This window comes from Emys orbicularis, chromosome 3 (genome assembly GCF_028017835.1).
Source record: "Emys orbicularis isolate rEmyOrb1 chromosome 3, rEmyOrb1.hap1, whole genome shotgun sequence".
NCBI classification, from domain to species: Eukaryota; Metazoa; Chordata; order Testudines; family Emydidae; genus Emys; species Emys orbicularis.
Genome location: NC_088685.1, coordinates 183055955 through 183082585, shown reverse-complemented (window position 1 = coordinate 183082585; position 26631 = coordinate 183055955). Strand labels below are relative to the sequence as shown.

The window sequence follows — 26631 nt, the reverse complement described above, 5'->3', positions numbered from 1 at the left end:
GGGTACACGATGCTCGCGTCTTCAGGCACTCTGCTCTGTTTCGAAAGCTGGAGGAAGGGACTTTCTTCCCGGACCAGAAAATAACCGTTGGGGATGTTGAAATGCCTATCCTTGGGGACCCAGCCTACCCCTTAATGCCATGGCTCATGAAGCCGTACACAGGCAGCCTGGACAGTAGTCAGGACCTGTTCAACTACAGGCTGAGCAAGTGCCGAATGGTGGTGGAATGTGCATTTGGGCGTTTAAAAGCGCGCTGGCGCAGCTTACTGACTCGCTCAGACCTTAGCGAAAAGAATATCCCCATTGTTATTGCTGCTTGCTGTGCGCTCCACAATATCTGTGAGAGTAAGGGGGAGACCTTTATGGCGGGGTGGGAGGTTGAGGCAAATCGCCTGGCCGCTGATTACGCGCAGCCAGACACCAGGGCGGTTAGAGGAGCACAGCATGGCGCGGTGCGCATCAGAGAAGCTTTGAAAATGAGTTTTGTGACTGGCCAGGCTACGGTGTGAAACTTCTGTTTGTTTCTCCTTGAAGAACCCTCCGCCCCTCCCCCCCCACCCGGTTAACTCTACTTCCCTGTAAACCAACCACCCCACCCTCCCCTACCCTCCCCCCTTCGAGCACCACTTGCAGAGGCAATAAAGTCATTGTTACTTCACATTCATGCATTCTTTATTAATTCATCACACAACTAGGGGGATAATTGCAAAGGTAGCCCCCAGGATGGGTGGGGGAGGAGGGAAGGAAAAGGACACACTGCAGTTTAAAACTTTAACTCTTATTGAAGGCAAGCCTTCTGATGCTAGGGCAATCATCTGGGGTGGAGTGACTGGGTGGCCGGAGGCCCCCCCACCGTGTTCTTGGGCGTCTGGGTGAGGAGGCTATGGAACTTGGGGAGGAGGGCTGTTGGTTACAGAGGGGCTGTAGCGGCGGTCTCTGCTCCTGCTGCCTTTCCTGCAGCTCAACCATACGCTGGAGCATATCAGTTTGATGCTCCAGCAGCCGGAGCATCGACTCTTGCCTTCTGTCTGCAAGCTGACGCCACCTATCATCTTCAGCCCGCAACTTGCTCTGTTCATCCTGCGATTCAGCACGCCACCTCTCCTCTCGTTCATATTGGGCTTTTCTATAATCAGTCACTGACTGCCTCCACGCATTCTGCTGTGCTCTGTCAGCGTGGGAGGACATCTGTAGTTCTGTAAACATGTCATCACGTGTCCTTCGCTTTCTCCTTCTAATCTTCACTAGCCTCTGTGAAGGAGAAACATTTGCAGCTGGTGGAGGAGAAGGGAGAGGTGGTTAAAAAAGACACATTTTAGAGAACAATAGGTACACTCTTTCACTTTAAATTTTGCTGTTCACATTACACAGCACATGTGCTTTCGTTACAAGGTCGCATTTTTCCTCTTATATTGAGGGCCTGCCGGTTTGGTGTGAGAGATTACTCGCGCAGTGCCAGGCCACAGATTTCAGCTTGCAGGCAGCCATGGTAAGACACAGTCTTTTGGCTTTTTTTAACCTTCTTAACATGTGGGAATGGTTTCAAACAGTAGTGCTCTCATTTCCCATACCAAGCACCCGTTGGGTTGGCCATTTAAAATGGGTTTGCAATGTAAAAGGAGGGGCTGCGGTTTCAGGGTTAACATGCAGCACAAACCCAACTAATTCCCCTCCCCCACACCCAATTCTCTGGGATGATCACTTCACCCCTCCCCCCACCGCGTGGCTAACAGCGGGGAATATTTCTGTTCAGCAGAGCAGGAAGGGGCACCTCTGAATGTCCCCTTAATAAAATTGCCCCATTTCAACCAGGTGAACGTGAATGATATCACTCTCCTGAGGATAACAAAGAGCGATCAGGAATGGATGTTGTCTGCATGCCAGCAAACACCGGGACCATACGCTGCCATGCTTTGTTATGCAATGATTCCAGACTACGTGCTATTGGCCTGGCGTGGTAAAGTGTCCTACCATGGCGGACGGGATAAGGCAGCCCTCCCCAGAAACCTTTTGCAAAGGCTTTGGGAGTACATGAAGGAGAGCTTTCTGGAGATGTCCCTGGAGGATTTCCGCTCCATCCCCATACACTTTAACAGACTTTTCCAGTAGCTGTACTGGCCGCGATTGCCAGGGCAAATTAATCATTAATCATTAAACACGCTTGCTTTTAAACCATGTGTAATATTTACAAAGGTACACTCACCAGAGGTCCCCTGTGTGCCCTCAGGGTCTTCGGTGAGTTCGGGGGTTACTGGTTCCAGGTCCAGGGTGACAAACATATCCTGGCTGTTGGGGAAACAGGTTTCTCCGCTTCCTTGCGGCTGTGAGCTATCTCCTCCATCCTCCTCTTCCGAACCCTCTTCCCTGTGTGTTCCCTGCGTAGAAGCGGCATGTTTGCGGCTCAGCCCTGGACCTTCCGTTTGCTTCTCTGGCTTTGTGGTAGGCTTGCCTTAGCTCCTTAATTTTCACGCGGCACTGCTGTGCGTCCCTGTTATGGCCTCTTTCCTTCATGGCCTTGGAGACCTTTTCTAATATTTTGCCATTTCGTTTACTGCTTCGGAGTTCGGCCAGCACTGATTCATCTCCCCATATGGCGAGCAGATCCCGTACCTCCCGTTCTGTCCATGCTGGAGCTCTTTTGCGATCCTGGGACTCCATCACGGTTACCTGTGCTGATGAGCTCTGCGTGGTCACCTGTGCTCTCCACGCTGAGCAAACAGGAAATGAAATTCAAACGTTCGCGGGGCTTTTCCTGTCTACCTGGCCAGTGCATCTGAGTTGAGAGTGCTGTCCAGAGCGGTCACAATGAAGCACTGTGGGATAGCTCCCGGAGGCCAATAACGTCGAATTCCGTCCACACTACCCCAATTCCGACCCCCTAAGGCCAATTTTATCGCTAATCCCCTCGTCGGAGGTGGAGTACAGAAACCGGTTTAAAGGGCCCTTTAAGTCGAAAGAAAGGGCTTCGTTGTGTGAACGTGTCCAGGCTTAATTCGATTTAACGCGGCTAAAGTTGACCTAAACTCGTAGTGTAGACCAGGCCATAGAAATGGGCAGTTAGTTGCATCTAGGCCCAGTCACAGACATGTCTGAGCCCTGAGTTCATCATTAAGGTAAGGAGGGAGTGGGGAACCGGAACCAGAACCAACAGTACTGCATCTGAGAGGGAACTGAGAGGAACTGCATCTGAGAGGGAACTTCACACCCCATTCCGCCCCTCCCCTGCCTCTTCCTGCCCCTGCTCCTCCCCTTCCCCCAGTGCCTCCTTTGCATGCCACTGAACAGGCTTTGGGGGGGGGGGGGTGAAGGAGGGAGGTGGGTGCTCTAGCCCCGATGCTTTTCACTTATATGTCCCTGTAGTATTTTTTTCAGGATATAATTTCTGGAGGTAGGAAAAAATTTGACTAGGCCTTAGTCCTGCAAATACTCGTGCCTGTGCTTAACTTCAATCATGTGAGTAGTCTCATTGAAGTCAATGGGACAGCTTATGTGCTTAAAGCTAAACACAGGCATACAGATTTGCAGGCGTGTCACCTAAGGTGTAAAATGGTTTTAATTCTCCATTATGACAGTTGGATTTCAATGGATGTTCTTCAATTTATACCAAATAATTTAACTATGGGTTCCCATAATACAGAAATAGGGTTAAATATCTGACTCGCATAGTTTAAACCAATCTAGTGAGGATAGGTCAAAGCATATTCCTCTCTGTAAATCTGCTATGTGATTTGTCCTCTTTAGAATAAAAATAGGCAGAGATTTTCTCTCTGTTTAATCTTTTAACCCCAGATGGCTTTTATGTTACATTTATTGGAATGTGAAACCTCCCAGTGATTGTCACATATGGACATAGTCATTCTAGTACGTAGTATACTGCCTTTCTCAATCTTCTGATGGCATCTTTTTATATTCTAGCACCAAACAGTTATCAACCCTATGCAAAAATAACGACTATGAAAATACCTGTCCTCCCAAACTCTGTACTACTTGGCTGACTACTCAACATGGTTTTATGCAACATTTTATCTTCTGGGCAAGGTTTAGCGACATCAAAGAGAAAATATCAGAACGTTTTTTACGCTGATAGCCTTGTGCAGCTGTTTTCCTTTTCTCATTTTAAGACATTTTAGGCAATCAAACTATATATATGATATATTGTTTATAATATGTGTGTTGTGATATAGGACTTAAACTCCCTCTGGTGCTTCCCAGTAAATGAGGAAGAATTGTGAAATACACAGCATTGTTTTGAAGTTTTGGAACATTAAGCCATTGTGGTAGAGTAGAGGAGACACTAGAGGCATGATCCTGCTCCAAATGGAAGTCAGTGGCCAAACACAATGTGAGCAGAATAATTTCTTACCTTTTTAATCTTTAATGGGTGAAGTTCAAACACATGCATGTAAAACCTTGGTTATAACACCGTTTTCTTCAGTGGAGTTAATCCAATGCAACAAATTCATCTGTAGTCTATTTTGTGTAATAAAATAACCCTTTTGAGTGCAGTAGTTTTACATTGAAAACATCAGTTGGCGGCACTTTGCTGTGTTAAACTACCTGAGAGATTGAAGTAAAAATAAAGCAGATGGCCATTATTTTAGAAGTTCATCCAGCATTATTAAATATGGCACATACATGACATAATGTTCTCAGCCTTGGAATGCTCACTTTGACTTTCTTCACGTTTCATTTTTATTTTGTAGCTTGCATGTGTCTTTATTGGGGATTTTGGCTTCCAGGTTAAATACCTTTCTTTATCCTTTTATCAGTCCATATTTTCAGTACCAACATCTTGTCAGCAGATGGAAAACCAGCACAATGCTAGAAGACAAGAAACTTTTTGCTGTCCATTTTTATTTGCCTTGTTCTTAAAGGGAAATATGGATACAGTTTTAGAATGCAGTAACGTTAGGAGAAGCTGTGTTTTTTGTGTTCATAATAGTGACCTTTTTCTAATAGTGTCTAGTAATCTTAGTTCCCACTTGATGACATTTTTTTTTTCCTTTTGGTGGATTCTAAACATTTTAAATTAGTCTTCATTAGCATAACAGACGATTTTAGTTTGAGTTAGTTTTATGTTTTAGAGCAGGTGACATTATGAGTTCATGAGTTTTATTCTCTCTGTGCTTTTAATAACAATAATCATATTTATCTGATACTTGAGCCTGTTTTTCACTTGTGAGCTTTGTTTGAAGCTGGAGTTGTAGGTGGTGGGGCTGGAACCCAAGTCCTGCCCCCCAGGGCTGAAGCATGTAACTTAGCTTCACAGAGCCCCCTGTGGCGTGAGGCCCCGGGCAATTGCCGTGCTTGCCACCCCCTAACGCTGGCCTTGCTCTTGCCACCACCCTGGGAGTTGCAACCTCGAGGTTGAGAAACACTGATCTAGATGAGTTGAGTATCCCCTAGAAGACCTCTGTGTACCCCAGGGGTACACGTACCTCTGATTGAGAACCCACCCTAAAGGACACACTTTTGTTCCATCTTAGAATTATTGTACAGTACCTGTTGCTGCTGTTAAAGATACTGGGTGAGAGCCTCACCCCCACTCTGGCCCCCTTGTAGCCCCATAAAGGCACCCTAAAAGCCCCAGTTCTAGCTGTAGGAGGATTACACAGGAACTCTAGAAGTCAGGCATAAGACTGCCCACGAAGATCCCTTCACAGGTCCTGGTGTAGATGGTATGTTGTGGGGCAGGCCCAGAACTGTGTAAGTTGTACAGAGGGCCCCAGAGCAGCCCAAGATAGGGAGGTGCAAAGGTGGCTGAAAGCTGCATTATCTGCCCTCCACCTGGGTTGCAAGTTCTGGGATGCAGCACAGAATTTCACCCATTATATTTATTAACTGGCTCTTACAGTTATAAAGCAGTGAAAGCTGTAGATTGTCACAGTGAATATGTTCATGTTTCTTCACGATAAAATCTGCACAGATCATAACAGACTTGTCCAGATAACCATTCATTGTTTTCTCAGGCATCCTCCTTAATAGGAAGATCTTCAGGAATGGTTGGAATTTGTGAAATCATCTATTATTGAAAAAATAACAGGAGTACTTGTGGCACCTTTATTATTGGCAGCTGAATTCCATATCTTTGCATCTGTGTAAAAACATTAGACCAGAGTAATATCCTGCATCCTGAAAAGCCGAGAATAGAGTGACCATTGGTCTGAGAAAGAAAGTTCTGTTTTCCTCTCTGCACTGTTGACCTGAATTCTTACGATTCTAAGAGTTCTGGGAAGCTGTTGATGTTGAATATCGTAAGCAAAAGCCAGGAGCCTAAATTTGATCTTTAAGACAGTGTATTTAGCAGAGTTTGATGGGAAGAGCATACTGTCTATATTTCTTTACTGTACAGTAAAAAAAAAAATATTTTTAAGCTTCAGAAATTATATTCAGCTTGTAAAAAAAAAAATTTAAATATAAAGAAGCTGTTGCATTCGCAATTAGGAAAGAAAAGGTGTCCTGCGTTCACCTTGGTTGAAGTATTGCACAGGTCTATAACTGGTTGTGTATAACATACAATACACTGTTTATTACCTGGGCACAGCAGGGAAGATTTGAAATGAAGCTTCAGCCCCGGGTCTGAACATTATGTTCCGACAATACTGCTAGTCCAGATTGTAGGTTAAACACCCTGCAGCTAGTATTAGTCAGACACTTAATGCTTCTTGCATGGTTTCTTTTTCTGGTTTAATTTCCTTGTCTTTTTTTCTGTATCATTTGCGTTAATTTTAGAACCCTCCCTTTGCAGTTTATCAGATTGAGCATAGCGTCTATTTCCAGTTAAGTGGTGATTATACCTTTTAGGCATCAACTGTCAATGTGATTTTGACTCCTAAATACCTAAAACTCTTTTGAAAATGAGCTTTAGGATCCTAAATCTGTTAGGTGCTGCAATATTGAGTGCAGCAGCATCTAAATACCTTTAAAAAGCTGGGCCTAAAATTCTTCTGCTTGTGTTGGGCTGGGTACAGTGCTTGCTGAACAGATTTAAAACCCAATTTGAAATGGGTTTGGGCTCAATCTCTTTAAAACAAGCATTGGTCAATGTAGAAGAGGGCAAACAATCTTTAAACTGAGTTTTTAGAAACGATCTTCCAGTTCAAGTAGCCTTTGCAGCCACAACATTTGATTGCCTTTGTGCTAAAGGAATGGTGCTGATTAGGGATGTAAATAGTGGTCAAAAAAAGTAACCATGTAACCGACTAAAAATGTATTGGTTACACATTTAGCTGGGGAACTACGGGTGGAGTACGTTTTACGCGGGGCCCCGGCTGCAGGCCCCCGCGCCCGGGGATCCCCGCTGCCGGTGTCCTGGCTGGGACTCCGCTGCTGGGTTCGCACCTGGGGTCCCTCCTGGCTGCCACCCCCAGTGCAGCAGCAGAGTTTAACTGTTAACCGAAACCGATAAGACTGCTTATCCCTTAATCGGTTAACCAGTTAAACTTTTACATCACTAGTGCTGATATCACTGTTCTGCACACTGCGGGGAGGGCTGTGTATGTTTGTGCTTGTTGGCTGGATTTTCGTACTTCCCACTTCATCTCCTGAGCCAAATTCTCCATTATACTGGTGCAAGCCCACTGAGTTCATTGAATTCAATAGGATGGCACCGGTGTAATTGACAGCAGAATATGGTTCATGAATTTTTATCCAGAATCCTACAATCCCTTTAATTTTAATGAGAATTGGGCATTCACATTCCTTTGGCAGCTTTGAAAATCCCACCCATAATATTTCAGAATGTTGCTAAAATTGTAAAGGAAGAGTGTTTGTCAAGGAAAGTTTATTACCTAACTCCTGTTTACTTACTAAGCAACTAAACCAAGTCAGCCACAGTAAATTACAAGCACTAAGCATGAGCTGCAAGTCCACCTGCTAATCGTATTGTCAGAGGAGTTTCCGTCCACAGGAAATTTCCTTCCTAATGTTGCCTCAAGATAAGTTGGAGTCTGTATTATCAATACAGCTGTTAAGAGCTACTTCCCTTTTCCTGCTGTGCATGTTTTGCATGATGCTCGTTTGTCTTTACCCCTGGGAAACAAATGTTTTCACAAGCTAGAAGACATTGGCAGCTCCACCCATATCCTCTGGTTTCAATTAGATTTTTCAAAATCTAAAAATATCTCTTTAAAGATATGAAGGATATTTGTCAAAAGTGTCACATTTGTTAATGTTTACTTAAAAGGCATGAGTGACGATAAATGGTGTTCCCTTTCCCACTATTGATATTAAATACCCATAATTAGTTATTAAGGTGTATTACCATTAATATACTTTACTTTTGTGTAATAGTATATACATGAATATAGCATCAATTAGTTATTTTCCATGCTTTGTTGCATTGTCTAAGCTGTCAGTGCAATTCCTGGCTTAAAGTAGATATGCAAATAAAATTGATGGTCTTTAATTCTGTGCCTGTTTTAACTTAAAAGACCTGAATAAAAAATGTACTTGTAGTTTATCAGTTTGAAGGTAATGGTGAAATCAGTTGCAAAAATCTGCCATCATTGTGAAATGCCAAGCAGAAATAGTCAGTAGAGGTTTTAAGACTACATGGCACACCCCATTCAAATAAATTTATCAACAGTTTTAATCTTGTTTTCCAGTTACATATATAAAAACATGTATAAAGTGTATATATTAGATGCTGTACTACAGGGGGTATACATGACGTGGTGGTAAAAACGCCTGCACTCTGTCTACTCTGGTGTTTGCACTGTTGCTACTATCAGTGCAGAATTACAGAGCTGAATTTTTCCAGCATAGCTGCCCCCGGTGAGACAGACAGAGTGCCCTCAGGAAAGTGGGAGTCCAGAAAGGGCTGCAGAGCTGCATTCCTGGGTATCTTTCATTGCCTATTTGCTGGCTCTCCTGAAAAGCTGGCAGTCAGTGGCATGCCACAAGGCTGTGTGGGAGCCTGGCTATTTACTATCAAGCAGGGCTTTCTCAGTGCAGGCAAGTGGATGCATTCGGCCAGTCAGTAATTTGACTTTCCCCATGGCAAGCTCATTTTTCCATCCTTACTGCTCAATCATAGTGGGCAGGAAGAAAGACAGAAACATCCCCTCTCCCTGTCCCTCCCCTCCCCCCCCCCCCAAAACCCCACAAACCCAAATATGGGTTATAACAAATAACTGGAATGTACAGGGATTGGAGAGACATAAGACTTAGAGCATGGAAATTAGAGAGAGAGATTTAATGTCTGAAAACATCACAGGTGCAGTGACTAGAATTTGTATTGCCTCCATTTCTATTTTTAAGTTAGTGTAAACAGTGGGGAGAGGCGGAAGGAACCACCAGGGGTAGGAGGAAAAGGGGTGGAAGCCGAGCAAGAGGGGTGAAAACAAGACAAAGGAGGGTGGAGAAACAAAGAATCAGAAAACAACCCATACCAATGCAAAGGAAATAATGGAAATCACAAAGGACAAGACAGAGAGAGAGAATAGGTAAAAGGAGAGGAGCAGCAACTGTATTGGGACATGACTGGAAGAGAGTAGCCAGCCACTGATCTATCAGAGGGATGGTAGGGTTGGATAGTCACTACTTAAGGAAACAGAGGTGGCTTCCTGGGGATGGATTAACTGAAATACATTGTTGTTTGACCCACACAGCTGTTTTCCTTCCCCAGACAATGGGCCAGATCATCAGCAGGTGGTTGAAGTTAACACAGGTTTATGCTATCTGAGTATCTGGCCCAATGTATCACCATATTTTTTCATATAACATCCCTAGTCTGTTTTACCTTTCCCTGATTAGTCCATATGTCTGACTCCTCAATTTCCACTTGCTAAAACAACATGGTATCAGCTGGTTTGCTTTCACCATCCATTACATTTTACCTGCATCCTAAGGAGGACTGGAGAATGGCTGATAATCATGTGTTTATTTTAATAGGTTTCATTACAGATAACTTAGTAACTAGATTTTACAGCTTTCTTGAAGCTATAATGCTTTGAACATCTGAACTATAATTCTGTACCAGTATCTCTCTATCTGTAGAGTAAATACAACAGGCATCTCTTAATGTTGCATTGCTATATAGAAACTACAGTAGTTAGATAAATATACATTATGTCGTGTTTTTGGACACATCTGGATCACAATGAGCTTTTATGTAGCTTTATGGGGAAGGGAGAAGTGGTAATTATTGTTGGAAATTTTTTAATAGATGTAAAATGTTGCTAGTTTTCTAACTGTTTTCTGTGACTCGCTAGTTAAAAGGAATCACTTTTGACTTGAAGCATGAATTAGCAGACATGCAACTGTGCAGATAAAGCATTCTAAGGAATTCACTATAAATAGTTCTGAACAGCATGTTTAAGGTTACTAAAGAATATATTTAAATTATTATTTGGATAGATTAGTATTTCCACTAGCCAGATATGATGGGATTTTTTCCTTTGGTGCAAGATTGAGCAAACTGTGCTATTATGCTGCTGGAAATGAGGAGCAGCTTGGGTATGGGAAACTGCATCTTTTGACTCTCTATATTTGTTTTTGTAGTATTGCTTTGCTAGAACAGAGTCTGTGCTTTCTAATGAAGTGGCCCACATCCTGTTCACACTGCTTATTAACGATATATATCTTGGCTGACGTTGTGATGTTGTAATAATAATTGGAATGAAATATGTGGTCACAAAGCATTGAGCATTTTGTGGGGAAAAGTTGCAACACAATCAGGAGTAGATAGCTCAGTGGAGCAAAGGTCTGCAGCATGTAATAAACTAGAGTTGGTTACTATCAGGGTATCAGAAAGCAAGCCTCAGTTACTGCTAACTTCCTGTTGTGTTGCCATGTCATTGTAACACTGTACTTTACAAAGAGAGAACCACTGCAAACTGCGCCATGGGCTGTCAGGCTGTTGAAAACATATTGGTGTAATATAACACAAACGCCTTTGAGGGTCAGTTCCAATGCATTAGCCGTCTCACAAGGTACTGCAAGAATAAATTCAGAAATACATGGGAGGCACTGAGATATTGTAGTGACAGGGGTCATATAAGTAAACAAATATCTACTGTCATTGAGCTGCTGATAGCGCTCTCTCTCCTTTTCAGATTCCTCCTTCCTGTTTCCTTCCCTTACCCACCCACCCCCGTCTCTATTGCTATTTATTTCTTTACTTTCTGTGTTCTTACCCCCTCGGCTTCAGTTTTCTTCTCCTCTTTCCTCCTATCCCATGCTGGGACTGAAAAGGAGAGAGAGAGTGCTATCAGCAGCTCAGTGACAGCAGACCTTTGCCCCATTGAGCTATCTACTCCTGATTGTGTTGTAACTTTTCCCCACCAAATGCTCAATGCTTTGTGACCGCATATTTCATTCCAATTATTATTACAACATCTCAACGTCAGCAATACAAAACCAAGATATATATTGGTAATAAGCAGTGTGAACAGGATGTGGGCCACTTCATTAGAAAGCACAGACTCTGTTCTAGCTAGTTTTAAGAGAATATAGTAAAACTAGCTATGAATATGCCAGATTCATGCACCTGTCCATGCTAGAGAAGCACTGTCTGTAGGAAAACAGGCACATTGCTCCTCCTGGGAAATTCCAAAAGGCCAGAGAGCATGGGAAACATCAGACAGATTCAGTTCTGCATGAAAATGTAACCCTCCTACATTTCAAAAACATTTCATATATCTAAAATAATGTGTCCAGAGTTTTTGTGTGTGCCTAAAATTAGGTTTCTAAATCATAGTGGCCTGATTTCCAAAAGCACTGAGTACCCACAGATCCCAATAAAGTCAATGAGAGTTTCAGATGGTCAGTGCCTTTGAAATCAGGCCTCTTATTTAGGTGCCTAAATGTGGATTTAGGAACCTAACTTTGGACACCTAAGTTTGAAAAGTTGGGCCTATCACTCTTCCAGAATCCAGTGAAATCACTGGGTTTCTTTTCATAGTGTAAGGCCTGATAAATAAGGTCCTGATCCAAAGCCCACTGAAGTCAGTTAAGACCCTGAGTGACCAAATGATGCAGCGTTTTCTGGCTAAAAGTCATTTGATACTCAGCAGATTACTATTTAAGAGTTTCTGAATTAACGTAATCTATAGTGAGCATACACATTAAATGAACTATGACTTTTGCCAACGGTTATCTGTACAAACAGTTATGAAAGTGCCTGGTATATGTATGCTGAAAAAAAATCTGTTTTTCTATGGTTTTATGTCAATGCAGGCCAACTTCACTCTTGCAGTTTTGGAACAATTCATCCTGCTCTTACATAAATATTTGTGAAATCTTTCAATCCTAAAATAAATGCTATTATGAGGGGGAAGGAATAAAATAAGTGAGAGGCTTTGGACCAAATTCTGCTCTCACACCAATGTTAATCCTGAGTAACTCCAGGGATTTCAATGAAGTTACTCTGAATTTACACCAGTGCAATCAAGAGCAGAAGTTGTCTAAAAGCTGCAAAATAACCAAGATTAACAAAGCACAGGGCAGTTGGATAATTCACAGACACTCTTTAGGTTATTCTTTAGTCACCTATTCGCGTCTTAAGAAACAGGTTCTGCTGCCAAATCCTGAAGTCCATAGTCCAGATTTACTTCTCAAACATTGCTGAGGCAAAATTCCCAATGAAATCAGTTCTCTTGACTTCATCAGAAAATACTATAAAATAAGAAAGTTGGATTTTCTGTGAAATGTCCTGATAAAATAACTCCTCTGGAGACACTAGCAAGCCTCTTTATTTGAATATATTGGAACACGGGTTTGAATATCATCATCTTATGTCTGTGCATAAGCTTTGATTTGTTTAGAATAATCCTGTCTTATTTCTTTGCCTAGATGAACGAGAGGCAGTTCAGAAGAAGACTTTCACAAAGTGGGTTAATTCACATTTGGCACGTGTATCATGTAGAATTACAGATTTATACGCTGATCTTCGTGATGGACGGATGCTTATCAAACTGCTGGAAGTTCTTTCAGGAGAAAGACTTGTAAGTGTCTATATCTTTATATTCTTTTTGTCATCTCTTCATTAAAACCACAGGTGAAATCCTGGCTTCATTGAAGTCAGCGGCAAAATTCCCATTAATGTCAATGGGGCCAGGATTTCACCCCATATTTTTAAGAAATCTCTTCCTATCAATTTTTAAAAATTGTATTTAACGTAAGTAAGGGCTTCATTCACTTCTCATTGAAGTGTCTTTCTATTCTCTTCAGTAGGAGTTAGAACCTTTAGAGTCTCATCTATCATGTGAGGTGCTGAGCACTACCAGGAAGGTATTGAGCAGCCTCAACTCCCATTGGAATCAATGAAGGCTCTGAAAGCACCTTGCAGGCTGTGGCTGTCTTTGATTAGGGGTGTATGCCACATGAACTAGAATCCTCTGGGTGACACTTTTTCCTCAAGTATGTATGTGAGCAGTTCTCATTCTCATCAACGGGAAATGAGTGTCAGTATCTGAGGGAAGAAATTGACCCTGTGGACTGGGTGTAATAAAACTCCAGTGGTAAGAAGTGGTGCTGTATGACTATTGGAAGTGTATTTTGGGGAATGGTGGGGTACTAGTTTTTCCACACAGATCATTTGATGATGTCCCTGCTCTTAAAACAACCTTATCAAAGGAATACAGGTCTTCAGCTGTGATCCAAGGCTACATGTGGTTGCAAATGTGTAATCAAGTGTTATCAACTGGTCTTATTAATGGAAGCCATATGGGTTTAGACCCTGCATAGAAAATTGGACATATGCCCCACAATGCTGTGTTAGTACGGCAAAACTTGATATAGGGATTTCCAAATACTGTTTTGATTATATAAACTCTGAGATGCATATAAGTACACTGTCCCAATATTCTATACTAGGAGTTAAATATACTTAGTATGTGTGTGTATTATATTTTGCTCAAAATAAATTCCTTTATGCTGAATAATTTATTTTAGTGTGGTATTAGTGTTTGATGTACTCACTGCAAACAGTGTTTATTCCAGATACTATGTTCAATTACGGTGGTGTAGCTGAGATCAGAGTTGGTCTTTATTGTAAAATTTAGACTATTTCAGGTATCAAGTCTGCAAACCCTTCAACGCAGTTTCACCCCTTAATTTCAGTTTAATTATTTGCTCTGAAGTGAGTTTTGATGTCACATATTACTTTATCTATGGGGAAACTCAGACCAGCCATGCAACTTTCTCAGTGTGATTTTTTTTTTTCTCACAAGGTTTGAAAAATGGATGTTGTATTCAAATAGAACATATGCAGTTATATTGGGAGTAATGGTGCCAAGCCAGCAGCATTCTCCTAGTAAGAATGTTAAATCTGGGGTTACATCACCATTAAAATAGCATTGCAGTGGTTTGCAACACTACTACAAATTCTTATTTTAGCATTGTTATCTCAGCTTTAGAATGTGAGTACAGCAACCTTTGTTTAAACAGCACATTCTAGCATGCCTTCCACTGCAAACACGGATATAGATAAGGTAATTCATGAAACCTTGAGACAGTTACGCACAATGAAGAGTATATTATTATGATCATCTTATGTGGCTTACTTGCTGAAATTCTGTTGTTCTTTGTAATTACCTTTATTTTTTATTTGTTATTCACTGGCACAGTGTGTTTAGTGCTTCATAAGACCCAGATATCGAGACAATCTCTGCTCAAAAAAACTTACCATCTAGAGAGCAAACCTAGAAAGTCAGGACAGCTGGAATAACTAGAGACAGAAGCTATCTTTGTTACTTTTAAATTTTAAATTCAATTAATATTCATTCAATAAAATATATAACAACCTTACACTCCTGTTACAAATTCTTACCCTCATCCTGCAACACGGAAGAACAGTCCAGTGGTTAGGACACTATCCTGGGATGCAGAAGAGCGGAGTTCAGTTCAGTGCCTTGTCAAAGACTTCCTGTTTGCCCTTGGGCAAGTCACTGAGGCCTAAATTTTCAAAAAGGTGTGGTGATTTGGAATGCCCCAATCTTCAGGTGCCAAATTTATACATCACTGAAGGTCCTGATTTTCCAAAAGTGCTGCTAACAATCCATCCTCTGAAAACCTTTGAGGTGTCTCAAGTTGGGAACCACAAAATTAAGGTACCCAAAATAACTTCAGTTATAACAACTCTTTTAATAATAATTGCATCCTGTTTACCTGAAGGTCAGACTCACTGGTCTATAATTCCTGGGATCACCCTAGTATCTTTTTTAAATATGGGTACAATGTTTACTACCCTCCAATCTTCAATAGACATGATTTTCAGTCCAGTTTTCAGTCTAAATCTTATTACATAAAGTCTTGAATATTCCAAGATTTTGGAAGCAACAAGACAGCATGCCAAAGTCCCACTGAGCAAAGTGGGAAAGAATCCAGTCAGGATGAAAAAAAAATAGTAATTTTGGTTCCACATACTGTTAACCAGCTTCTTCCAAACAGAGAAATAAAGCTAAGTATTGTATGTTGCATAAAACAGAATTTAGCTCAGTTTCTCCTTTAATTAGATAACTGCTCAATAATTACTTCAGAATTTCTGAAAGCTCAAAGGTCAAGCCATTTAAGCAGACCAAATCTCAAATCATCCTTGTAACTCTTTTTCAGAACCTTTTTCAAATTTTCAACATCCTTTTTGAACTGTGGGTGCCAGAAAAAACACAGTACTCCTGTGATGGTCTCTCTAATGATGTATATGGAAGTAATATCACCTCTGGGCTGTAGCCCACGAAAGCTTATGCTCTAATAAATTTGTTAGTCTCTAAGGTGCCACAAGTACTCCTGTTCTTTTTGCGGATACAGACTAACACGGCTGCTACTCTGAAACCTGTCTCTACTTCTACTTGATATTCCCCTGCATATGCAGCCATGCGTTCACCTTCTTAGCTACAGCATCACAATGAGAGCTCATGTTCAATTGGTTGTCTACTATTAGCATTAATTATACTACCATCCTTTAACTTTTTTAGTGATTGCATCCCATATTACCCTATCCATGAATTTGCCTGTGCTCAGTGTCTGGCTAGCTGGCCTAAGTCATCCCATTTACCACTTTTAAGTTATTGGTATGGCAATAGCTGTTTTCCAGTCATGTGAAACTTCCCCATTGTTCCAAGATTGTTAAAATATCAATACTAATAATTCAGTGAGCTTCTTACCTGATCCTTGTAATACTTTTGTGTGCAAGTTATCTAGTGTTGCAGATTTAAAACATTTAATTCTAATAGTTGCTCTTTAACATTCTCCCTAGTTACTGATGGAGTAGAAAGGATTTTATGGTCACTGTAAGATATGAATATATTATCAACTGGAAACACAGCAGATTTCAATCAGGTGATTCCAACACTGGCATAAACTGGTGTAAAGTCCACCATGCAGAGATTGTGGCAGTAGAAAAGAATGGCAGCCTCTCCTTTGCCACGTAGAGAAAAACATCCTCTCTGATATAAGGGCCCAGGCTTGCTCTGGGAGATGTATTTTACACCACAATGAGCTACCCTATGTGAATCTGGCCCAAAGCTTTTGGAAACCTTGGAATGACCAATCCCTTAGGCTCTCTGTTTGTCTCCGGAAGAGATGACACCCCCACCCAACCCCCCTCACATGGGGTATGGAACTATTTTTTTTAATTTAATTTTTGTTCATGATCAGGATATAGTTCTTGATAAAATGAAAGAAGATAAGGAATGGTTTGAATGAGCTAAATACCCTCTGATGAATGAGGGATAGTGGACAGTTTCTTCTTCTGCAGCCTGCCTCCTGGTGGACTTTCCACCATGGATTCTCTGTGCCTGAGATTAAACTGGCAGACATCAGTGAAACCCTGGGCTGAATCCTGCCAGTCAAAAAGTGCAGTCGGGGTCAGTTAGACACTGTGGAATTTGTCCATTTTATTAATCTGAGTGGTCCTCTGGGTCTAACTCATTCAGATTTATTATGTCTTCTTGTATTTCACATGAAATCTTTGTGTTTAGGAGTCAGAAAGTCTTGCCTATAATTTGCCTTCTTTGAAGGTTATATTTCCTGTATTCTTATTTTTGGGATGTGTGTTCAACTGTAGTTTGGGAATAAAGTCTCAGAAACTAATTAATTTGTTCTATAACACACCTCTGTGAGTATGTTGTTTTGATTTAGGAATTTCTGTCACTATTAGCCAAATGAGATATTTTCCCTGTAATTGTCTTGAGACATTAGAGCCCAGTTCTGTTCCCATTTAGGTAAATGATACGACTCCTACTGAGTTGAATGAGAATAGCATCTGGTCCTTAATTACCTGTTAGAAATCTTCAGGATAGCACCAGTATACTTTTCGTGGAAGCGTCACAATAAGGTCTGCATGCATCTTGTGTAAACTGTAAATGTGAGGTCTTGTGTATACTAAAGCCTCTTTGCCCTGCTCTGACAGTGTGTGGAAACCTCAGAGTGGAAATATAATTTATGCCCACTTTGAGGGCCTGTTACATAGCCAGGGTGGTGTAAAGTAGCCATCATGTAAGTGAGAATCAGGTCCCTGGAAATTTACACCCTGGATCAGAATTAATGCTGACTTAGGCCACGCTGCCCCCAAAAGAGAACTTGTGGTCACAGAAATTTGAAGTGAAACCAGTGACTGCTGACACTTCAGTGTCCTTAAGAATATCAATTTTTAGCAAAGCGTTTCATGTTTATTACTGAGGTTGTTCAGGCCAGTGTTCCTAGGATACATAACAGAACTCTGGCTGAGACCTTCTGTCTCCTGAGTACAGTCTGAAGAAAAGATTTTGCCTGAGCTATTTCAGTGGCCAGTTAATTACATTTACTGAATAAAACAAAGAAAACAGTGTGGATTAGCATTTTGTCTGAATACCCTCAAAGGTATGTCAGTGAGCACTGAACTTCATATTCACCTGTAATGTTTGTCTACAGAACAAAGTTTCTTTAATTTTATTCTGTTTTATACCTGACTTTCAAGTGATGTTATTGCGTTCATGGTTTTGCCTGGTTACGTTGATCAAAAATGTTACTTTCATGTTGCTGTCTTCCTTTTTTTTCTTTTAAAGAAATCAGTTGGAATAAATGTATTCTGCTATTTTGAGAAAATCTGCCTGTCTTTAAGGGTTAAAGAAGTTTTGAAATTTCCTTTTCATGGTGCCTCATCGGTTTGTTTAGGGACCAAATCTGAGCTGCCTTTAAAAGAGTTAAATGTTGGCAGGAGATGTCCTCTGGAGTTAATCATTTCTCTTTATTGTGTTCATGCATTGGTGAGCTTGCTTATTTAATATATTCCCCAATGCAGCAAATATTACTTTAAAAACAAATCTGGGCTGACTGGTAGAGAAAGGGATGTGTCAGTATAACATACCATTATACACACCCAGCAAAATCGCTAGTCTTTCAGATAGCAAATGAAGATAGTGGATTGAAAAGGATGAAAGGAGGATGGTGGCAGCATATTTTGACTGGGAGGTGGAATGAAATTTCCTTCACTTCTGCTTCAGAGGCTTGATCACGTTCTCAGTGAAGATGTTCACTTTCACTCCTTAAATCGGCCAAATTATCCTCAGTCATCTCTGGGTGTGGTAACCAGTGGCACTTTTTTCCATAAGCAGACATCGGTTGGTTGGGGATGGATGCTCTGGTCCTCTGACTGGTTTGGATACATGTTTCAGCCAGAGATGACCACACAGCAACATTATCCTTTTAAAAATGCGTTTTACAAGGGAAACAATTTAAAGAAAGAAGTAAATAAACCTATTCTCTCAAGGAAGAAATGCTTACCTCAGATTGAAAGGGATTAATGTGGGTCAAAGCCTGAGATGAAATTTAGCCCCTAAAAGTGGGGTGTGACCACAGATCATGAATTGTGTTTTTAATTTTGTCATCAGCGTTAAATCCCATCTGGAGAGCAAATACATAATATTGCCAGACGGAGAATGGAAATTGTAGATGACTGCACCTGTTTAGACTGAGTGGTTGAGAAACATTTTTTGCAGTTTCAGTAATATCTTTTTTCCCTGTCTGTGTTTTGCCTTGTAGCCCAAACCAACCAAGGGAAGGATGCGCATCCATTGTTTGGAGAATGTTGATAAAGCCCTCCAGTTTCTGAAAGAACAAAGAGTGCATCTAGAAAACATGGGATCCCATGATATTGTGGATGGGAATCACAGGCTGACTCTTGGCCTTATTTGGACCATTATTCTGAGATTCCAGGTAAACAAATTACTTTTGAGTTCTACATGTTTATTCTCAGTGGGCCTGATCCTCCAAGTTACTGGGGACCTCCTGAGAAGTGCTAAGTGCCCCTGACTGACTTCAAGGGGAGCTGAGGGTACTTAGTACTCAGCAGGACATGTTCAGGAGCTTACAGAAATGGACAGCAGCTTGCATGATTGATGCCTAAGTTGCGCTACTGATCCATAGCAGGAAGCGAATGAGAACGGTCAGCCTAGGTTTTCTGTCTATAATTTAGATACTATTTTTTAAAACATAGGTAAATACAAGGCACAGAGAACAAAATAAACTATTTTATTTTCATTATCAGGGTGTTTCAATATATGATGTATAAACACTTAAAATCACTGCAAATGATTTGTAGAGGTTTCAGTTGAGTTGTAACCCATAGTGTAAATGTATAAAGCTTATTTCTCTTATCTTTCTACTCTTGACAGCCACAAAGTTGTTTAAATCTTAATATTTTTGCCTTTTATGGCTTTACTTAAAACCATGCAAACAATGAGTGGGAGTATTTTTGGTTCTTTGAATATGTATGAAATACAGGAGAAAAGTTCCCATCTCCGTGGAGTAGAATGTAATTTTGAAAAGTAAATGTCTCTTTAACTTTTAAACTGGTCTGAACTAACAGATAACTCACAATTAACTTTTATGGCAGTCACAGTGCTATTCCCTTTTGTTTGTTATATGTAAGGAAAAGTTTTATTGTAAAATTTCTGTGTGTTCTACAGCTATCCTGATACAAAGTCAGTGTAAAATATAGCATTGCAGTATATCCAGAAAGTCTGACATTTTTGGAGTAAAATATTTTTGGTTTACTTTGTCTTTATGAGGCTAAAATTGTCAACTTGCTCATAGGTTACCATCTTTATTTAAAAGTGAATAAAATTGTAGACTTCAGCATACTCGGTTGTGTTGCTTCTAAAGCCAAAACTCTGGTTCCACTGAACTCAGTGACAAAACCACATTGACTTCTAAGTACCCAGGATCTGTCCCTAAGGTTTCCATCTCACAAGATGCTGAGCGCTGCCTGTAGGCATTGAGCGTCCTCAACTCCCACTGAAATGAGTTGAAAGTACTCAGAACACTGCAGGAAGCACAGAAAACCTTGCAAGATTAGGCCATAGCTTTGTATAAAACAGGGTTTGTTTTGACAATTTGAATCGGATGTTTCTGGTGAATTTTAAATTGTTTGTCCATGAATTTTAAAAATATCTTATGGTAAGTTAAAGGCAAAAGAAGCTGTTCATCTTATTTTTCTTCCAAATGAATGAATGTAAATGACTTGTGCACTGCTGCTCTTCTGCTTTGCTGTTCCTTGGTTTTCTGTGTTGCTTTTGCTCTGGTATTACTTTATTTTATTTCTTTGGAAATATGCAGAATTGACTGAGAAATGACAAATTGATTTCATTAAAACTGATTTGTGACTCTTAGATCCAAGATATCAGTGTCGAAACTGAAGACAACAAAGAGAAGAAATCTGCTAAGGATGCTTTGCTCCTGTGGTGCCAGATGAAGACAGCTGGGTGAGTGTGGATTAAAAGATTATCTGAAAAACTCTTCTTACAGCATTCTGAGTTTTCACTGAAATTGCTTTAAATGTATAAACACGTATCTTCCCTTAAGTGGATTGAACTAAGACAAGGTAATCAACAGACATGGACGAATTAATATTAAAAGCTGATATTTACAAGTCAGTGAACTCTGGCTTACTAATGTTTCTTTCATGTGTTCTACGTGCTAAATATCAGAATCTGAGAATTCAGGAAAGGTTACTAGCTCAACACCCCCTTTCCATTCATATTGTGAGATTGTGATGACACTGAGGCATGTTTGTGACCAGATTTTTTCCCTTAATTTTTTGTGTGTGGTTCTTCGTGTTTTGTTTTGGAAAATATACTAGGAACAAAGAGCTGTTTCCGTGAAAGTCAGTGTCAATTTCCCTTTGACTTCAGTGGGAGCAGGCCAAAGCGTAGGTAGTTGAAAATCGATGCAATCCTTTTGAGTTTGTGTGTTTGTTGACTAGGATGTTCCATATCTTTTCCTAGAATATCTTTGGAACACAAAGAACTTTGAATCCCGCTCTCCTTTCAAGGCAGAATCTCAGAAGACTCTTAACATCTAAATAATATATAATTTGCCCTCTTTCTGGTTATGGGGTGGTTGTTGTGGGGTTGCATTTTGGGGCGGAGAAGTTGGGGGTTGTTTTTTTGTGGATGGCGTAGGCTGGGCAAAAGGATTTAATGAAACAAAGATATTCATGGTAGTCTCAAGAGTGGTATAATTCTGAGGACTACAATTCTAGTCTTCTGAAAGTCCTTTTAACCTGCAGAAATAGTGTATTGCTTTTTATAGGAATTCAGTGTTATGCAATGGAATTCACCCTATGTAATGAAAAGAGTTTTAAAGGTCAAAGGACTGTAGCTTGTCTTGGTTAAATCTTGTAGTGTATGCTAGATTTCGGTGGATTTGGCCCACAGGGTATTTTTTGAGGGCTTCAAGGAAAAAGAGTATCAATGGGAAGACTGCTGCTGCTTCTCTGAAACAGACTCGGTGTCCTGCTGCCAATGAGGTAGCCGCACACATTATTTAGTGCAGGTTTGAATTTGTTAGGCAATTAAAGTTTTGATTTCTTTCACATTCAGAAAGAGGGCTTACCTAAACAGAAGTGCTTCCAAAATGCCTTTCACAAATAGTAGCCTTCTTGCTATTAACTGGCTATCCATTATTTATAGAAATCCACTATGTTTCTTTCCTTCATGAAACTTGAATGGACGTATAGCAAATTGAGCGCAGTTAAGTAATTCTAGCGAAACGTAGGCCTCCCTTTTAGAGAGTTCACCAGAACCAGAGTTTGCAAACAACCTGAACATTTTTCAGAGACTTTGAAAGTCCCTGAACCACTGATAAAATGAATCTTGAATCTGCTCAATCCATTAGGCACAAATTTAACCATCACACTCATAATCTTGAGCACTTGATTAAAAGCATTTGTGGGGAAAGGTCATTCCTCTTAAACTTTCCGTTCTGCTTCTCCAGCAGTTCCTATCCCTCTCCAATATTTAATATTTCAAGTACCCGAAAATAATAATTTTTCAGCTGCTGAGTCAAGAAGTGACTTCAGACTTGAAGAGATCGGAACAATACAGACTGCAGACTGGGCACCAAAGATTAAAATTACTTTTCTAGCTTTAAAAAAAAAGTTGGTTATTATCACACACGTAGAATGTATATCCTTTCTTTTAGTGTTACAAGGAAAACTGAGATGTTCTTGCCTCTTGCTATTGACATGATTAGAAAACAGTCGTTATGATTGTGAAACTTTAGTAGCTGGTTGAGAACATCCCTCCCTTACGTTCTAATTGTCATTCCTCCAACCAGTTTCCATTGACGTAATATGCAAAGCCAGAGCAGGAATGCTATATTGATTATGCTCTTTCTGGTTTTTGTTGTGTCAGTTATCCCAATGTCAACATTCACAACTTTACAACTAGCTGGAGGGATGGGATGGCTTTCAACGCACTAATCCATAAACACAGGTATGTCCTTGGGATATTCTTTATTGATTTAGAAAGATGAAACTTTTGCTGTGTACTCACAATTTTGTAGTATAGTAGTTTGCTGTTTGATTTTTAAATCTGTGGGAGTTGAAGATGGGTTGCAAGAACATTGCAGAGTCCCATGGGCAAAAGATGCAGCAAAATAATCAGACTATTGTAGCTCTTCATGTCACTGCCAGTTCACCCCAGTGCTAGTGGCTGGCGTTGCACATCAAAATGGCTACATTTGTATTCAGATGAATAAATCATACATATGTGATTGTATCACTTTGTAATTGACTACTTTCCTTGCAATGTCCATGCAGTACCTAAATAAACAGTTACTCTTTAGGAACCACATGTGCTACCCTTACTTATGCTGACTAGCACCATTGAATTCAATGGGGGGCTACTTGTGAAGTATGGTGATACTCCGTGTTAGTAAGGTGGCAGAATTTGGCCCTAGGTTAAATGTTCATTAGGAGCTAAACTATGTCACTTGTACTCACATTGGTGACTACTTGCACAAGTAAGTGCTCACGAATGTGAGTAAAGGCTGCACAATCCTGGCTGTAGATTATTTGTTTTTCTTATTCACTTAGGTCACATTCATTCCTGGTAAATTATCCCCATTTTTGTCATGGGCCAGATTGTGCCACCCTGGCATATGCTGTGAGGTACCTTACTCCTTCAGTGTCCCACTGAAAGGGGTACGACTACTTGAGAAGTAAAGTACTGGACAATACGAGTAAAGGTGTCAGAATCTGATCCAAATTCATCCCTGGTGAATTTGGCTCCATAAGTCACCACTGCTATTTTGGGTGTCTCGGATTTATTTTTATTCATTTATTTTAAAGTAACATGCGTGTGTATTGGGGAAATCAAGGAATTCTCTTATTCTTTAGGCCTGATCTGATTGATTTTGACAAGCTGAAGAAATCAAATGCACACTACAATCTGCAGAATGCTTTTAACCTCGCAGAGCAACATCTTGGTCTCACTAAGCTTCTGGACCCAGAGGGTAAGAATTCCTACCCTTACAGCATTGACTGGCTGTATGTGGAGGAATGTCATTCCTTTTTTACAACCCTCCATGCCCCAAGGTGATGTTTTGTGGCAGACTTTTGTGCTGAAGGGCAACTGGATGCAGTTCTCTCTCCTATCAGTACCACTCCCTGCATTTTCCTGAGGAGGAGTAGGTAGGACATCAGAGAAAGATGCTCGATGTTCTCTTCGGCAAGGGACCTTCAATCCCAGTTCCCTTCATTCCCAGTCAAGGATCCCAGGACTTGAGTTCTCATTCTCTCATGTGGCAGTGTTTTGCTGTAAATAGACCACCATGCTGGCCTTGTATATAAAACATAAGAACATCCCAGTGAAGAGGCATCTCTGTCAACTGTATGGTAAAACTTTTTCTTTAAGCTAAAATATAGATGACACATTCTTCATAGAATTGTTAGCAGCATTTTTTCAGCCAACAAATGAGTATTAGTGTTCATGTGCGGCATATAGTTTTAAGTGAAGGTAACATTAGAATAGGGAGCTTTAGTGTCACAGGACAGGTAAAGGTCATGTTGTCACTGGGCAAGTTTCTTGTTGCTGACTTTCCAATACATCAGCACTTCTGCAAGGATAGGAAATAATTTACTCTCCAGCTGCACTCATTAAAGGATTCTCCTGAAACAATATCCAGCTGGGTTTGCTTGCCTTTGTGAATTCTAAATATGACTGTGTGTGACAGTCTATAGCTCCTTGGTGCTGGACATTGGAATTTCCTCTCTGTAATACTATCATAACATCCTTCTTCTAAGCGTTTGACAAACGTGCCTCACAACATCCCTGTGAAGATAGGTAAATATCAGCCTCACACAGCAGAGGTTGGAATAGAACCAAAAGGTCATGACTCCCTGTCCTTTACTTCAATGACAGTTTGCATGCTCTAAGCCTAACACAAAATATAGCACTTAGTAGTCATGGAGTTCTATACTTGCCACTACCAAAGAATTTGAGACTAACTCAGAACTACTAAATGTATTTTAGTTTAGGCACATAAGGCTAGACTTCAGATAAAATCTGGAAAGCTGAAAGGCCGCTGAACCCACATCTCTGAGTCTTATGTAGTGGATTATCAGCACTGTATGCTTTGTTTCAAACCACATATCCCACAGTATACTAAAGTAACTCTTATTTGGTTTTCAGATATCAGTGTTGACCATCCTGATGAAAAGTCAATTATCACCTATGTGGTGACATATTACCACTACTTTTCTAAGATGAAAGCGTTAGCTGTTGAAGGAAAACGTATTGGAAAGGTTTGCAAACTAAGATTTTATATGTGAGGCAGCAAACTAAATATTCATTTCTAGTGAGCGCTTCAGCCCATTGTATATGTTAGCTTTTAATCATGGACGTGAACACTATATAGTCCTATAAAATGTAGGAAGTGGTTAATCTTTCCTGATATTTCCATCCATATCTTAACAAAAACCATTTAGCTGATATTTTATTTTGCTTGTTAACTTTATGTAGATGCCGCTTTCTCCTGCCCATTAACTGCTCCCCACTGCCAAGAGTTTCTCTCTCCCCCTCTTTGCAGCCTTGAGGAGTCCCTTGTTTAAAAAAGCACACATGCTTTCTCTCCCACTTTGCACAGCAGCCACCATCCTTGCACTTGAGACAGACTGAATGGGACTCCTTTCTCAGTCGATCAGTCACCACACCCTGCCCCTCAATTTGCCTGGGATCATGGGAATTCACTGCAGAGCAGTGCAGGGTCCCCACTCCTCAGTTATCCTATCCCCTGTTGTACTCAGGAATTAGCCATTGATTTGTAAGCTAAGTCCCCCTGCACAGTCTCTTTTACGTAGATGTAGGATTGAAATGCGTCTGAACTGGTCTGGCCTTGTTCCTCAGTTGTTTTGTGCTGTTTGTTACAGGTGCTTGACAATGCTATTGAAACAGAGAAAATGATTGAAAAATATGAATCGCTGGCTTCTGACCTTCTTGAGTGGATTGAACAAACTATTATCATCCTGAACAATCGCAAATTTGCCAACTCGCTGGTTGGTGTGCAACAGCAGCTACAGGCATTCAACACTTACCGCACAGTGGAGAAACCACCCAAGTAAACTCAATCACTCTGCTTTTGTTTTTTATTAATCTCATCTTAAGAAAATAGCTTAAAAACCTCTGGTATCTTATTTCTACTTAGTCCTGATCTTTATCACTCAAGATTGGCTTATTCCCTTTCACTCACCCACACACATGGTAGAACAAGAAAATACTGTGCCTATTTGCAAGATCTCAGATACGAGGAGATACTGCCTCACAACAACTACTCATAACTACTCCTAGTAATGTACAACAAGGAGCAATAGCGTATCATTATCAGACAATAATGCCGCATTTATGCATGTCAGCACTGTATAATACAAGTACACAGCTAATAATAGGATTTCATTGTTTATCCCAGATCAAGAGCAAGTGTCTCTGGTTTTACAAAACATAACTTTGAATGCTAAAAGCTGATGTAACAGTGCCTATAAAATGAGTGTATTTTCTAAGAAGTGCTCTAAAGGTCTGATTCAAAAGAAAGAGTCTCATTGACTTCAATGGGCTTTGGATCTAGCCTTAAATTCCTGTGTCAGTAGATTAACTAGGTCAGTTCATGAAATAAAAAATCTGCCTCCCCCCTCCCCGAGGGATTTCAATATATAAAAACAAAGCGGCTGACTTTGTGCAATCATTGTGACATTTGAACCAGTTGGTTCTCGTGGGCACTACTCCTGTCCTTCCTGCTTTCACACAGAATGAAACAGAAAAAAAGGACTAATAATAATTGTATTACTGAGCTATGGACAACGTTAGTCCTTCAAGAAAGCACACTTTAGTTCATTAGAAGTGATGAAATATGCATTTTAACCCTGTTTTCTTT

General features: G+C 40.5%; 1 protein-coding gene across 2 annotated transcripts in view; it reads left to right on the top strand.

The window, feature by feature from the left end:
- SPTBN1 (spectrin beta, non-erythrocytic 1) overlaps positions 1-26631 on the top strand; it is a 152048-nt gene that overhangs the window by 62830 nt on the left and 62587 nt on the right. For both annotated transcript variants that reach the window (XM_065401235.1, XM_065401236.1), the window contains exons 2-8: positions 12796-12947; positions 18964-19137; positions 20593-20684; positions 22617-22697; positions 23603-23718; positions 24897-25009; positions 25634-25821. In XM_065401235.1, coding sequence (XP_065257307.1) covers positions 12796-12947; positions 18964-19137; positions 20593-20684; positions 22617-22697; positions 23603-23718; positions 24897-25009; positions 25634-25821 — 916 coding nt within the window. The remainder of the gene's footprint in view (positions 1-12795; positions 12948-18963; positions 19138-20592; positions 20685-22616; positions 22698-23602; positions 23719-24896; positions 25010-25633; positions 25822-26631) is intronic.